The sequence below is a fragment of the Bufo gargarizans genome, chromosome 3 (genome assembly GCF_014858855.1).
Source record: "Bufo gargarizans isolate SCDJY-AF-19 chromosome 3, ASM1485885v1, whole genome shotgun sequence".
Taxonomy (NCBI): Eukaryota; Metazoa; Chordata; class Amphibia; order Anura; family Bufonidae; genus Bufo; species Bufo gargarizans.
Genome location: NC_058082.1, coordinates 477,902,419 through 477,917,482, shown reverse-complemented (window position 1 = coordinate 477,917,482; position 15,064 = coordinate 477,902,419). Strand labels below are relative to the sequence as shown.

Genomic DNA, 15,064 nt, shown 5'->3' with positions numbered 1-15,064 from the left:
CCCCACAAACCCGGACTGTTCTGGTGAGACCAGGCCTCCCAACCAAGTTGCTATGCGATACGCCAAAATCTTTGCCCATAGCTTGATGTCTGCGTTGAGCAAGGATATCGGGCGATAACTAGATGGGAGAGTTAGGTCCTTCCCAGGTTTAGGCAGGACAGTAATGTGAGCCTCTAATGACTGTTTGGGGAGAGGAGACCCATTCATCAAGGAGTTGAACATAGAGACCAGGTGAGGGCCCAATATAGTGAAAAACTTTTTATAATAAGCAATAGTCAGGCCATCTGGTCCCGGACTCTTGCCTTTAGGGGTCGATTTTAGGGCTTTCTGAACCTCCTCCAAGGTCACCGGAGCCACTAGGGCCTCCTTGCCTGTGTCTGACAGAGCTGGTAAGTTAAGTTTTTGCAAGAATGAGGCCGTCTTGTCCTGTCGGTCCCTGTGTACTGCCCCAGAATCTCCCTTCCGTAAATCATATAAGTCCTGATAGTACTCAATGAATACCTTAGAAATAACATTGCTGTCCGTGGAAATATGGCCATCTACTGCCTTCATTTGTTTAATATAGGCCTGTTCTTCTCTCTTTTTTATCATCGCCGTCATAACCTTACTGCCTCTATTGCCATGTATATAATGTTTATGTTTGGCCCGTAAGTATGCTCTAGCCGCCCTAACGTTTAGTACCGACTTTAGTTCTTGCCGGAGTGAGACAAGCTGATCAAACTCTTTTTCCGCTAGTGATCTTTTATGTGTCTTTTCTATCTGAGATATTCGCGTTAAAAGTTCCACTATGCGTTTATTCCTTTCTTTCTTAATATGTGTGCCCAATGCAATGAATTCTCCCCGTATTACCGCCTTGTGTGCCTCCCAGGAGATAGCTGGTGACGTAGCCGTGCCGACATTTAACTCAAAATAATCTTGCAATTTTTTCGCAATCGACTCCACATGAGCTTGTGTGTCAAGTATTGTGTGATTAAGTCTCCAAGACCACTCTCTGCCAACTAGCTCAGGAAGCTGAATGGCACACAGCACCATTGCGTGATCCGACACTGTTATATTGTCTATTTTAGCGGATTTCACTAGTGGCAAACTAGTCTCAGGGAACATAAGATAATCCAATCTCTGATACGACTTGTGCGGATTAGAGTAGAATGTATAATCCCTATCAACCCCATGGATAGATCGCCAGACGTCTACTAATTGTAGCGCTTTCAACCGCACCTGTAAGGTTTTTAGGGCCCTAAAAGAGATTGCCGACCTCTGGGTTGAGGAATCCAATAGGGGGTTTAAAGTCACATTGAAATCACCGCCCATTAAAATCTTGCCAATTGCAAAAGCCGAGATTTTATCTAGTGTCTCCAGCAGCCACTGTACGGTACCAACGTTTGGGGCATATAAGTTGCAAAGTGTAAACTTAGAGTGGCCTATCTCACAATTTAGAAGTAAATAACGACCTGCTGGGTCAAGTAGCTGTGAGTGCAAGACAAAAGGGACGCTTTTCCGCACACCTATGCTGACCCCCTTGGACGCATTCCTATCTGAGCATGCGTGATACCAATAATGAAAGTTAGAATTACTTAGTTTAGGAATATAACTAGTAGTAAAATGGGTCTCTTGCAGCATAATAATATCAACCAGTGCTGACTTAATAGACCTAAAAACCCTACTTCTCTTCACTGGGCCTTTACAGCCGTGGACATTGAATGTCGCTATATTAACCTCCAACGGCGCCATTTATGCACTGCGTTGGATAAGACATCAAGCTTAGACTGAGCAAGACCAAGTATGGAGTGTGAAACATAATAAACTTCAAACTTATGATAACAAAACATAGTGAAAAAAAATACCAACGTTGGTATTAATGGATCAGAGTCCTGGGTAGGACTCAGTACCCGGGGGGTGGTAATATGTAACAAAAACATATCCTGATCGGCCTAGATCCTTCTGATATACCCGCTAACGTCAGTACTAGCCCCGGCATAGATAATTCCTAGCACCATATCTCAGTGACACTAGCAGTGCTATTGATATACATAAAATTAAACTGACCAGATTCTGTAGAGTACCAAAGCACGTCCCACATCATAATACCGCAGGAAAACCATATGCTAGAGAAGGATAGGGTAAAGAAAAATAAAACATCAAACAGTAAAGATAGTACTTCCCTGTTAAGCACATAAGGGAAGCAATCAGACCTCCAGTGTGTGTGAGCACATGTCCTAGGTAGCTGCCAGAGAATCACATGTCCATGCCTCTATCAGCTGCCCTCTTATTCCTTCCGCTCCTTTGCTGCTTTGGCTTCATCCATGGGGTGACCGCTGGCAGAGGTGGCAGCTCCTCTTCTGTAGGGACAGGCAACCAGGAGGGGATCTCCACAGGGGTGATGTCCACCATTTCCCAGAAGGGGACCAAGTCTGCCGGCGCTCTCACGGTAAATCGGCGGTTTCCAGCAGTGATTAAGATACCAAATGGAAAGAGCCACCGGTATGGGAATTTCGAAGCCCGCAGGAGATCCGTTAATGGCTTCATCAGTCTCCGCTTCTGAAGGGTAGACGCTGCCAGGTCTTGATAAATCTGTACATTTCTTCCTTGCAGTGTCACCTCCTTTGATTCCCTAGCTTTTTGCAGCAATTCTTCTGTGTCCCTGTAGCTCAATAAGCCACAGATGATGTCTCTAGGGTTCTCTGAGGTGCCTGGCTTGGGTCTCAATGCACGATGAACCCTTTCTACAATAATGGACTGAGCTCTCTCCTGCCCCAACAGTGAGGTGAATAATGCGTTCATTACAAGCTCCAAGTCCTCTTTGTCAGCAGCCTCAGGTAGGCCCCGAATCCTGATGTTACGGCGGCGGCTTCTATTTTCCTGATCCTCCATTTGAAACAACAGGGTGTTCATGGCTCTGGTGTGGGATCCCAGCGCGTCTTTGACCGCCGTATTAAAAGTGAGCATGGCGTCCTGCACTTGTTCTAAAGACTCCACTCTGTCCCCAATATGGCGGACATCTGTCTTTATGGCAGTTAGATCCGCTGCGATGGGTGCCAGAGCTCTTTGCAGCGCTTGCTCTATAAAGTCCCTAGTGAGCGCCGCACCGCCCGTCTCTGCTTGAGACCCGCTCACCTCGCTTGCTTCTTCCTGCAGGGTCTCGGGACTCGATGCTTCACAGGAGCCTCCTTCAGTTTGCCGCTTAGGCGCCATCTTAGGTGGTCGCGCCGGGACCTGAGGTGCCGATTTCTGAAGGTATCTCTCCATGTCTGACTGATGCGGTGAGTCCTTTCTTTGTTCTGCGGCGGCTCTAGTCTGTTCCTTCGACTGAATCTTCATTATTATGTGTCGGGTATCGCTATTACAGGGCTTAGTTAGGATCCAGTGGCGGGAGCTCCGCTCTCAAGCAGCCGCCATCTAGCTCGGTCAGGCCACGCCCCCCGCAGTATAACCACTCCTAATGATCAGGGTAAGTCAAGGATGAGACTGATGTTTGCACTTCATCTGAAGTATCTAATGTTTCCTTTATGTTAGAATCCAGCTAACCGTCTGGCACTTGATCGTAATGTGAAGAATATATCCTGCTGAATGACGTAATAGACTAGCCCCAGGGCTTGGAATATTTGAGTCTGTTCCATATGTGCTCATGGACACTCCTTTGTTGATGTGGTAAATGTCTGTACCCTGTGGTATTGTTAATCCTCACACAGTGAGTGTTCATCCTGTTCCTCAGTTCAATCGACCTTAGTGACTTATGAAATAAGGGATGATTCAGTGATTAGCGAGTCCTCTCTGCAGTTGATTTCCATAGTCTGAGCAGATGATACAAAGAAGCCGTGGAGCGGCATTCCTACACGAATGCTGTAGGTCAGGCCTTGACATCACTCCTGATTGATGGTTCAGGTATGTCTCCTCAGGACATATATCATAGTTGTGCAAAATTTAAAGGGCATGTCCATATTTGTAAAGCATTTTGCAAAGTGTGACACCCTGGATTTCTGTTTTTATTAAGACGAAGAAACTCATCTTTAAAAACAATTCGTAGTTAGAAAAAAAAAAAAATCGCTCTCCACCTCCACCCACTTTATCTGACTTATCTGAATATGGCGCTCGTTCTGAATGCCGTACTTCTCTATGTATTTACGACGGCCAAAAGGCATAAATACATTGATTGATAAATCTCTCTATGCAGCTCTATTATAAGACTGGCTGAAGCCACCACTTGCTGGAGCTCAGTGCACAGGAATTTATACAATCACCATTGACTCCAATGGAAGCTGTAAAAAATCTCTTTGCACTGAGCTCCCCTAGTGGTGTCTGCATAAAAATGCAGTGTTTTCATGTCTGGAACATAAGAGAGTTCAGCACCGGGCTCCTCTTCCCCCGGGCACCGTTGCGTGGTCTGCCTCCATGTTAGGTACACCACTAGAGATAAACAATAGTTGAGCCACTTTATAAATACATGATGTAACACAGAGTTAGTCTGTATTATAGTCCAGAGCTGGTTGCGGTGGGTCATCACAGAGTGGTATTACCAGCTATTTCCTGCCATGTCGAGAACAGGAGCAGAAAGTGGAGTGCATTGGGGGCCCGGAACCATCAGAATGGCAGTGGCAGGGGATCGTTGAGGTGAGTATGAGCTCCTTTAATGTTTTTAAACCACATCCAAACTTTTTTTTTTTTTTTTTGTGTTGGGATTCCTATTTAAATATATAACATCCCCTGAGACATCATGAGTTCTTTGCAAATAACTTCCACTGAACTTTTATTGAATGTGTCACGTAGAGGTTAGATACCTCCTGAACTCTGGAATCTGCCTCTACAATCCAATATTCGATGAACAATGATAGGATAAGCTTCATTACATTAACAGATTACGGTGCTTGCCTTTTGTAATGTTTGCATAATATACAGTATATGGAGGCCTTCTAACATTGAAATCTGTTTACCCCAGTGCTGTAGGTAGAATGGTGATATTTTATGCTTATGATGTGTCCACAGGTGGAAACGGAGTGCCATGACCTGAAGGAACTGGGTGACCAGAGGGAAGAGCAGTTGAAATCTGCAAACCTGAAGCTACTGGAGAAGAGCTCTGAGAGAGAGTCAGAGATAAAAGACATGAAGGACACTATATTTGAACTGGAGGACCAAGTAGAGCAACATCGCGCTGTGAAACTACATAACAACCAGCTCATCAGTGACCTGGAAAGTAAGTATTCAATGAATGGGAAAGCCTACCATGGAAGCTGTGATGAATCAGAAGCTTTGACTATTGAGATCACTGGTCTATACTGTTTAGGTTTATTTCAGGCCTTATTTAGGCTTGGTCTATCAAATCTGTGGTTTCAACAGAAAAGCCACAGTAATCTCAGCAAACCTTAGAGATGTTTTACTTGGGCGGTCACACAGGGCATACCAACTGCAACTAAAGAGAGAACCAACTGGCAACAAAGACTTATGACCCTGACCACCAGAAAACTCCAGGAGGATTTATTTTTTAAAGGACCCGACTGAGTTAAAATAAAAAATAAGCATTGCTCACCTCACCGATCCCCTGCCTGCTGCTGTTCTGACACTGCTTCCATCATCACTGTTTCTACTTCCTTGTCCCGGCCCGACAGAAATTGGCTGGAAATGTCTGTAACCAATCCTCGGCCACAGTGGTGACATCACTCAGTCTGAGTGTTTTTTCCAGCCATTTCCTGTCCTTGATCTGGGAAAAGGAAGTAGAGAGCAGCAGAATTCTTTATGTATAGAACTGTTATTTGGGCACTGTATGCTTGTATGATTTGGGCACTGTATGCTTGTATGATTTGGGCACTGTATGGTGGCATTTATGTTGTATGGCACTACTACCATATGAAAGTAAGGTACTGGTACCTGGTCCATGCACATGACCCATACATTTTTTACGCATTTTCCAGACTTCATAATTATATTCGATGCAAAATTTACCGCCCTACACATGGCTGCTTGTCATAGTTCCTATACCGTCCTTGAAGACATTCTGCGGTATTGTCTCCCTCCACCGCTCCCCATTAAGAGTGACTGAACAGAAAACTTCTCACTTGGTCTTGTTCCAGGCAGGAAGCTTGTTGTGATTAGATAATACAGCAATAGAACTAGGAGGTCATCATCTGTGTGCTGCATGACAGAGGATAAGGCGATCTCCAAGGAAACTTAGAAAATCCATTAAGACGGCAGTCAAGAGAGATTTATGGAAAAAAATGTGTCTTCATGTAAAATGACTGCAGAAAATATAGGGAAAACTGCACCTCATATATCACGGTGAGAGGTCACAGTCTGAAATTTGGAAGCATTGTGATCCGAGCAATGTTTGTCTCTGACGCATAGAATATGGATGATTTGCTGTCTGCAAGCCATACAATTTAATGGGGGTTGTCCAGATTTTACTAAGTGATGGTCTATCCTCACTAGCTGATTGGCGGAGGTCTGACACCCTGCAATACCACACACAACCCCTGGATAGACAAGGTGCCGTTTATGGAACCTAGGACCCATGTTTTTGTAACTTGTGCTGATCAGCAGGGGTTCAACACTCTGCACCCCCCACCGGTCAACTGTTTGGGTATAGCTCCGTCGGTGGAAGCTGGTGACAAAAGGTCTACCTTGTAATGGAGGGAACTCCTTACTACAGTGCTACTCCCTCCACTACAGGGTTTGCAGAGCTGTGTATTTCCAGCGCCGACTTCCGGCCATGGAGCTATACCCAAACACCTGATCAGTGGGGGTGCAGGGTGTAGGACCCTGACGATCACCTAGTGATGGCCCATCCTGAGGATAGGTCATCATTTAGTAAAGGCTGAACAACCCCTTTAAAGAGGTTGTCCAAGACTACAAAAACATGGCTGCTATGTTCCAGAAACAGCGCCTTGCCTATCTTGGGGTTGTGTGCGGTATTGCAGGTCAGCTTCACTGAAGTGAATGGAGCTGAGGTGAAGTACCACAACCTTGTGACAGGTGTGTCACTATTTTTGGAAGGAAGCAGCCATAAATCCTGTGAAGTCCCTTTAATTATAACAGCCTTCACCAATCTTTTATGATCAACATGGTGCAAACTGGATTATCAGATATAAAAGTATACATGATTGACTTGTAAGGAGAAGAAGCCTCCAGGAAGGCAGCTGATGGTAAAATCCGAACATAAAATATGGTATGTTCACTTTTTTTTTTTTTGTAAATTTGAGGATCCTCCTGGTTCTGTGCTCTGCCACCTGCCTTGGTTTTTATGAGAATCCAGATAATTGCTTTCCTGCTGGACTATTAGGCTATCATTTCTAGACAGCTGATTGCTGAATTAAAGGGGTTTTCTCAGGACAGACATTGATAGCATATCACTAGGACATGCCATCTGTTGCAGTCCACTGCTGTAATCCCCGCTGCTATAATCCTCGCTAGAACAAAGTAGCACCTGCACCAGGAAAGCCCAGAGCAACCTCATCCCTTGTCAGCTCGGCTCTGATTTATTTAGGGCCTATATTGTTGCCAGTTGATTAGAATGGACCGGCCATGGGGTCTCTGGAAAACTCTGATTAGATCTGACTTGGAGAAGTGGTACAGCGCTTTTCTAGAGCTACTGCCACTTTGTTCTAGTGACAGCAGTCATGTCCTAGCACCTCGCCTTGAGGTCTGTCATGAGACATTGTACTTTATCAAAATTGTTACTACTAATTCAGGTCTCTAGGTCAGCATAGGATAAATAACGGGACGGGGGTTGGGGGTCACATTAAGCTTGATAGTATGTAGCTTTCTATTCTTCAATTTACCTTTTTCTTGAAAAAAGCTGTTTAAGTCCTGCAGGACTCCTAAGAAAAGCCTGAGATTCCTGCCTCCCTCGTCCCCCACCCGACTCCTCTCCCTGTATACAAACCTATTCTAGACATGCTATCAATTTCTTTTTTTTTCCGGAAAAAGGTACCAGGACTCGGAGGTGTTCCCACCAGCAATTAAAGGGGTTTTAGAGATTATTTTTATTTATTTTTTATACTGATGACCTATCACACGTTCATTGATCACGTGGCCTAGGAGCAGCTCAGCCCTATTTAGGTGAATGGTGCTGAGCTGCAATACAGAGCACAGCCACTATACAATGTACGGCGCTGTGCTTGGTAAGCAGAAAGAAGCCAGTGGTGCTCACAAAAGCACTAGTGCCTTCTCAAAACAGCTGATCGGCGGGGGTCCTGGGTATCAGACCCCCACTGATCAGATACTGATGACCTACCCTTTTAAAGGGGTTATCCAAGATCAAGACAAAAAAATGACCAAGGAGAGTGGATGATGCATAAAAAAATAAAAAGTACAACAGTCTAAGGCCTCATGCACACGACAGTGTTTTTTCACTGTCAGTGATTTGGCTTCAGTGGTCCGTGTCCGATTTAGCTTCAGTTGTGTTTCCCTGTGTCTGCCTTTTTTTTTTGTCTGACGGGGGGAAAAAAAGGAAGGTTAATGAAAAGTGTAATTTTATTGCACCAAGGTCTTGTAGAAAAAAAACCTCACGTGGACACGGATGACATACTAGTTGTGCATCCGTTTATTTTTTTGATAGACCCTTTGATTTGAATAGGTCCGTCCTCTGTTTTCCACTGACAAGAAAGGACAGGTTATATTTTTTTGACGGACGAGAATCACGGACGCAGAGAAAAAAACAGAGGACTATCAGTTTTTTTTCACAGCTCCATAGAAATGAATGGGACCTCCACTAAACTGTGAAAAATGACGGAACGGACGCGGATGCACACAACGTCCATGATCCGTGATTCCAGTCCGTCAAAAAAATATAACCTGTCCTATTTTTTTTGTCAGTGAAAAACGGAGGACGGACCCATTCAAGTCAACGGGTCCATAAAAAAAAACCAGATGCACAACTGGTATGTCATCTGTGTCCGTGTCCGTTTCCGTTTTTTTTTCTACAAAACCTTGGTGTAATAAAATTACACTTTTCATTAACCTTCCTTTTTTTCCCTCTGTCAGACAAAAAAAAAAGGCAGACACAAGGAAACACAACTGAAGCAAAATTGGACACGGACCACTGAAGCCAAATCACTGACAGTGAAAAAACACTGTCGTGTGCATGAGGCCAGAGGTGGACTCCACTGATGAGGCTTTTTTTTTTCTTGCCAGGACTCAACAGAAGATGTGCACAGTAATAGCAGGGCATGTAAAATGACAGCCAGGTATAGGAAGAAGATAGGGGCTGATTTAATCAAAGCCTGGCTATAGGGAGATGGCAGGGACAATCTTTCTACAACAAAAACACTGCACTAACAGCAATAAGACAGTAAATCTACCATCAGACGTGGTGCACGGCGTCTGCCTCTCCATCCTATGCTGCCTTCGGGTAGGGAAGCACAAGAGACCTTCCAGAGCTGCTTTTACTTGGTCAGTGTGCCCAGTTCTTCAATGTGAGATTCAGCAGTAGATGCATCATATTTAACCCCCTGCACAAGGTCATAAGAACAGGAATACGGATCCAGGTGTCCCACAACATTGCTAGGATATACTAGTAACATATACTAGTAACTGTGGGGGTCCAATTGTTGAAATCCCGATAATCAGAATGGAAGGGGTGCGATGCTCTGTGGAGGCCTGCAGCTGCTTCTAGTTTTTAGCAGACACAGTGCTCAGATCACGTCTTATGGGATATGGGCAGCATGGTGGCTCAGTGGTTAGCACTGGTGCGGTGCAGCACCGGGGTCCTAGGTTTGAATCCGCACAAGAACAACATCTGTATGGAGTTTGTTAGGGTTTCCTCTGGGTTCTCCGGTTTCCTCCCACACACCAAAGACCTACTGATAGGGACCTTAGATTGTGAGATCCAAGCAGTGATGCTAATGCCTGTAAAGTGCTGCGGAGTATGTCAGTGTAAGTGCATAACATAAATACGGTAAGTATCCCAGTACTATACCAGCAGTGTTTAATAATGCTACAGAACCCCTTTAATTTAGTTGGAAGTTTTGCTACATAACCCCATGTACTTTATGATCTGGCACTGGTCATGTCCTGGAAGTGAAGGAAACGCGATAAGAGGGCAACTCCTCAGACATTGTAAGAGAAAAGAAAATCCAATAACATTAATTCTGTATCATGAAAGTTCAAGAAAAATGATGCCAATGTGATTTTTCACACTTTCAAGCAGAAACTTTAGAAGAGAAACGCGTGCTTGTATTTGTCATTTTTTGTATTTCTTTCTACTCTGAACATAAAGTTTGAATTATACAGTAATCGCTGGCGATGTCTTGGGGGCATAACTAGAAATGACTGGGCCCCATAGCACATTTTTGAATAGACTCTCATCTCCCAGCATAGTCTCCGCAACTCTCTTCTCCTATGCTTGTCATACACCCCCCCCCCCCCCCCCTCGGACATAAAACAAATATAAAAATGAAATGACCAGCATGGTTGGATTTTTGGTGATTGTGCTGTTGCAGTAACATAAGTTGCGCTGCGACCCCATTCATTGAAACTACAACTCCAAGCATGCACGCTTACTCAGTTGTTCTTGTAACCCCTATAGAAGTGGAGGATTCTGGGAGTTGTAGTTTCAAAACTGCTGGAGAGCCGGAGGTTCCTGATCCCTGTTGTAGGCCATCAGTACTGATCATGGGGGGTCTGAACTCTAGGTCCACACCATTCATCACATTGACAGGAGATCTACGTTCCTGCAAGTCATGCATCCCGTTTTTTTGTTTACATGGAGCCAGTGACTCCTCCATAAGACAACTTTTCTGAGCACTGTCTCCCGTCCTGTTAAATCGAGTTGGCCAGTTTCCTATATTGAGGACCTGTCCTCAGGGCACAGTTGCCAACTGTCCCGAATTTTGCAGGACTGTCCCTAATTTTCAGAGACCGTCCCGGCAAATTTGCACTGTCCTGGTTCAAAAATGGGTGGGGCGCACTTAGATGCCCTGATTTACCATGTACCATTTTGGTATGTATGCCTCAAAATAGGTCATCAATATCAGATCAATGGGGGTCCGACTCCAGGCACACCCGTCAATCAGCTGTTTGAAGAGAGCGCAGTGCTCGTACGAGAGCTGCCTTTTCTTCACCGTTTACCTGCTCGCTATCGACACTGCAGCAGCGACTAGGTATAGTTACAGCTCCGCCAATATTTATTTTAAAAAATTGTTGCAAAAAAACTTTGTTTAGATCAAGCACACAGTCTGGATCCTGAATATGTGTAATATAGACACAACCCCATTAATTCTGGCTGTCTAATGAATGTACACCATTGATGTTATGTCCCTCAGTTCTTCAGATGCCAATGATGATAATATGTATTATCTTATTTTCATTACTATGAATCCTATATGCAGAGAACATTATCAGATGTCACGTGTTGTTTGGTACCTATGCAGGTTGAAAGTCCAGCGTGGACACATAAGTGATGTCATATGTCCTTCCACTTACAGCAGTTACATTACATCACGCCTGTTCATCAGTATTGGTGGGAAAACAGCACCACACAGTGGCCAAAGTGTAGAATAGCATTATTCAGTCTGACAATTGTTTTTCCTATTTAGATAAAGTGGATAAGCTGGAGGAACAAAAACAAGATCTGGAAAGGCAACTGAAGCTTCTCACAAAACAAATGAAGGTAAAGATCTAGAAACATGGTTATTGACTGTAATTGGCGGGCAACGCTTTTTACTTGTTTCATTTTTTTGTTATTTCTGTATGTTCTCAGCTCGTTGTGAAATGCTGCAGAATAGGTTGGTGCATTATACTGTAAATGTCTGTATTGTTGTAATATGCAAGGATGTTCATAACAGGCCTCAGTATAACATTTCCTATAGCAAAGAGTCCTAAATTCTCAAGAACATGTAATGATTTTGTTTTTTGTTTTTGTGGATGAGTTCCAGACCATTTTTTGTGCTGCCCTCTAGTGTTGAGAAGTCAGTAGTGCCTATCCTGAAAGTGATCATCTGCGGTTTGTTCCATCATAGGAGGATGCTGAAGAATGGAAGCGCTTCCAAGCAGACCTGCAGACAGCGGTGGTGGTGGCGAATGACATTAAATGTGAAGCTCAGCAAGAGCTGCGTGCTGTGAAAAGGAGGTTACAGGAAGAGGAAGAAAGGAATGCCCATCTTTACCGGGAGCTGGAAGACATGCGAGGGAGCAGGTCAGCTTGCCATTGATTTACCATTCGGATCTTGACTGCTTATGTTGAAGGGTATTTACAATGAATTACTTTTATGGCGCATGCACTGAAAGTGGACAAGAATTTCTGCCCATTTCTAGATTGGTGAAGCTCCTATGCTTTCACTTTCCATGAAAGTCAGAGCTAGATTCTCAAATATGTTCTCTGGGTGGGTGTTCCAGTAGTAGTGCCATACGTGGTATATGCCATAAATGTAGTTTTGTAAGAAAACCCCAATAATGATTATGCACCCCCAAACCTGCAAATACACCTCCTGCAGCCGCAAAGGTCATATATGGAAATGAACTATTCAGGCAATTCTCTAACAGACTTTTATTGTCAGAATGACTTCCTTTAAATGGAATGTGTCGTCCACCTTTCATTAACCTAACTACCTGCAATGGCCGGCAGTAGATGTGCGATCATACCTGTAAGTCACCTGTGTGTGCAGTGAATGCCCAAAACTAGGACTTTTATTCGTATGCAAATTGAATCCAAAGTGCCCAAGCCGCCCTCTTTTCCCCGATGCCTGCTCCTCCCCGAACATCTCAAGCCTTTCCTTCCCTCTCCCCTGACATCAATGGACTTCGATACTAAATCTCGCAGAGTCGCCCTCTGATGCACTGCTCATCAAGAGCGTAGGACCCAACGCCTGCGCAGAACGTATTGCTGAGGCAGCAGCCAATGTAGTGCAGAAGAGAATCGGAGAGCGCCTGCGCAAGATTTTCTATCGAAGCGCTGTGACATCAAGGGAGAGGGAAGGGAAGTTAGGGGGAAGAGAAGAGGCATTGGAGAAAAGAGGAGGGCACATTGAAAAGGAACGCCCATCCAGCTTTTGGATCCAACTTGCATATGAATAAAAGTTCTTTCTCTGGAAATTCACTGCACGCACTGGTGACTTACAGATATGATCGGAATGGTGATAAACATGTACTGCTGGCCATTACAGGTAGTTTTAATAGTGAAACGTGGGGGACAAATTCCCTTTAAAAGGTTTGTCTAGACTAAAAGCTGACAACCCCAGGGGTCTTAACCTGCTGACAAAACAAACAAAACAAACATTAAAAAAAAAACGCTTTACAGCAAGTGCTTGGTCCCATGATCTCTGCGGCCAACCACTGGCCTCAGCAGTCACATATGATAGAATGAAACATCACTAGCAGTACCATGCCGTCCTAGCGACTGCTGAGGCCAGTGGTTGGCTACCGCAGTCAAGAGACCAAGCTACTTCTGGGAATGGGGCAGTGGCAGGCGAAAGGTCGGACTGTGGATAAGTGAGTTTTTTTTTTTGATTGGCTGCAGGTTTTAACTATTTGGGTTGTCATTAGTGTTGAGCGAACTTGTGTTTTAAGTTCGGCGTCTAAAGTTCGGGATCAGGTTATCGAAGAATCGCCTTATGGATTCCGCTACCCCGGACCATAACTTGGTCCGGGGTAGCGGAATCCGTAACGCGATTCTTCGATATTCTGATCCCGAACTTTAGACGCCGAACTTAATACACAAGTTCGCTCAACACTAGTTGTCATCTCTTAGGCCAGACAAGCCTTTTAACATTTTACTAGGGAATTCTTTCCATTGAGGAGGTTTTCAGAATGACAACATATCACCTATTCACAGAAAAGGTGAGAAGGTCTGATTGGTGGGGGTTTGACCTCTTGTACCCTAAACGACCATGGGTCCTGTGTGCCTTGTTTGAATGGAGGGGCAGTCAAGTAAGTGCACAGTCGCTCCATTCAAAGTCTGTGGGACTATTGGAGCAGTGTACTTGGCTATCTTCCACCATGTCTGTGAATGTAGGCTCACTGTGTATACTCGCTGGGACCCATGTTGTGATCAGAGGGGGTGCAAGCGGTCAAACACCACAGATCAGACACTTCGCCTATCCTGCAACTGATATGTTGTCATTCTGAAACAACACTTTTTAAGTTCTGTGTTGTATTCTAAAGTGATACGATTTAAAGTAAGTTTAAACTTTACGGAAAATCTTCAGCAATAACAACTCTTTCCTGCTAGTAACAATAAAAGAATTGCCTGTAACCCCCAGTCCAGTCCGGCACATGGCAGCCATCGTATTTGGGGGGTACAGGTAGTTTTGTAAGCACTATACTGTGCCAACACTTCTGTGAAATTCTTCGAAATTTGTTAGATTTATCATACGATTGCCATTTGTTGCCACATTTACAATGACCTCTATTTACGGTTCGTGACTTTTGTCCTTTTATTTGTGTGATAGTGATTTGCTTTTACTGAGGTGTTGTACCATCCTGTACTATGCATGGTATGGGTACATTATAATAGATGGGTTATAATCACACGCCTGTCTGTACTGGCTCCGTTACCTGCTCTATGTTTGCGCTTCCATTACATCACACTTGTTTTATGTTTTTCTGCAAGTACTTATTGTCTACTTTATAGTGTTTATGTATGTACATGGATTGTGTGCTCCTGTGTCTAGCAAAATGTCTTGAATGGGGTATTCCCATCATAGAAAGTATTGCTGGGATATACTGTCAGGACCACTTGGGGATCACCTGAATGAAGGGGCGCAGTTGTAGACTGCGCACCCTTATATCCATTCTCACCAGGACACGGTTTCTACATGTTTTCAGCCTGTGCTTGTAGACCTGAGTGTTTTCATTCAATGACGGCGACCAAATGACAACAGAATTGGCTCACAAAGTATACTAGATAGTTGTCTAAATTTTTATTACAGAGCGATTAGGCCTAATTTGCATAAGACTGGAAAACGTCTCAAAATTCTTTTCTACCTGGTCCATACTAATCAAGAGATCTAAGGCTGTATTCTACCCCATATTCCTAATGGCTGTTATGATCCATCCAGATTCCTAGATAGGAACTTTAGGCACCTCTTCCTCCAAATAATACAACTTAAATGTAATTTATCATGTAGAGAAAGTTAATGCA

General features: G+C 44.1%; 1 protein-coding gene across 5 annotated transcripts in view; it reads left to right on the top strand.

Annotated features, from left to right (window-relative positions):
- SPECC1 (sperm antigen with calponin homology and coiled-coil domains 1) overlaps positions 1-15,064 on the top strand; it is a 375,500-nt gene that overhangs the window by 227,991 nt on the left and 132,445 nt on the right. For all 5 annotated transcript variants that reach the window (XM_044283769.1, XM_044283770.1, XM_044283771.1 and 2 more), the window contains 3 exons: positions 4,981-5,188; positions 11,523-11,596; positions 11,946-12,121. In XM_044283769.1, the coding sequence (XP_044139704.1) occupies positions 4,981-5,188; positions 11,523-11,596; positions 11,946-12,121 (458 nt within the window). The remainder of the gene's footprint in view (positions 1-4,980; positions 5,189-11,522; positions 11,597-11,945; positions 12,122-15,064) is intronic.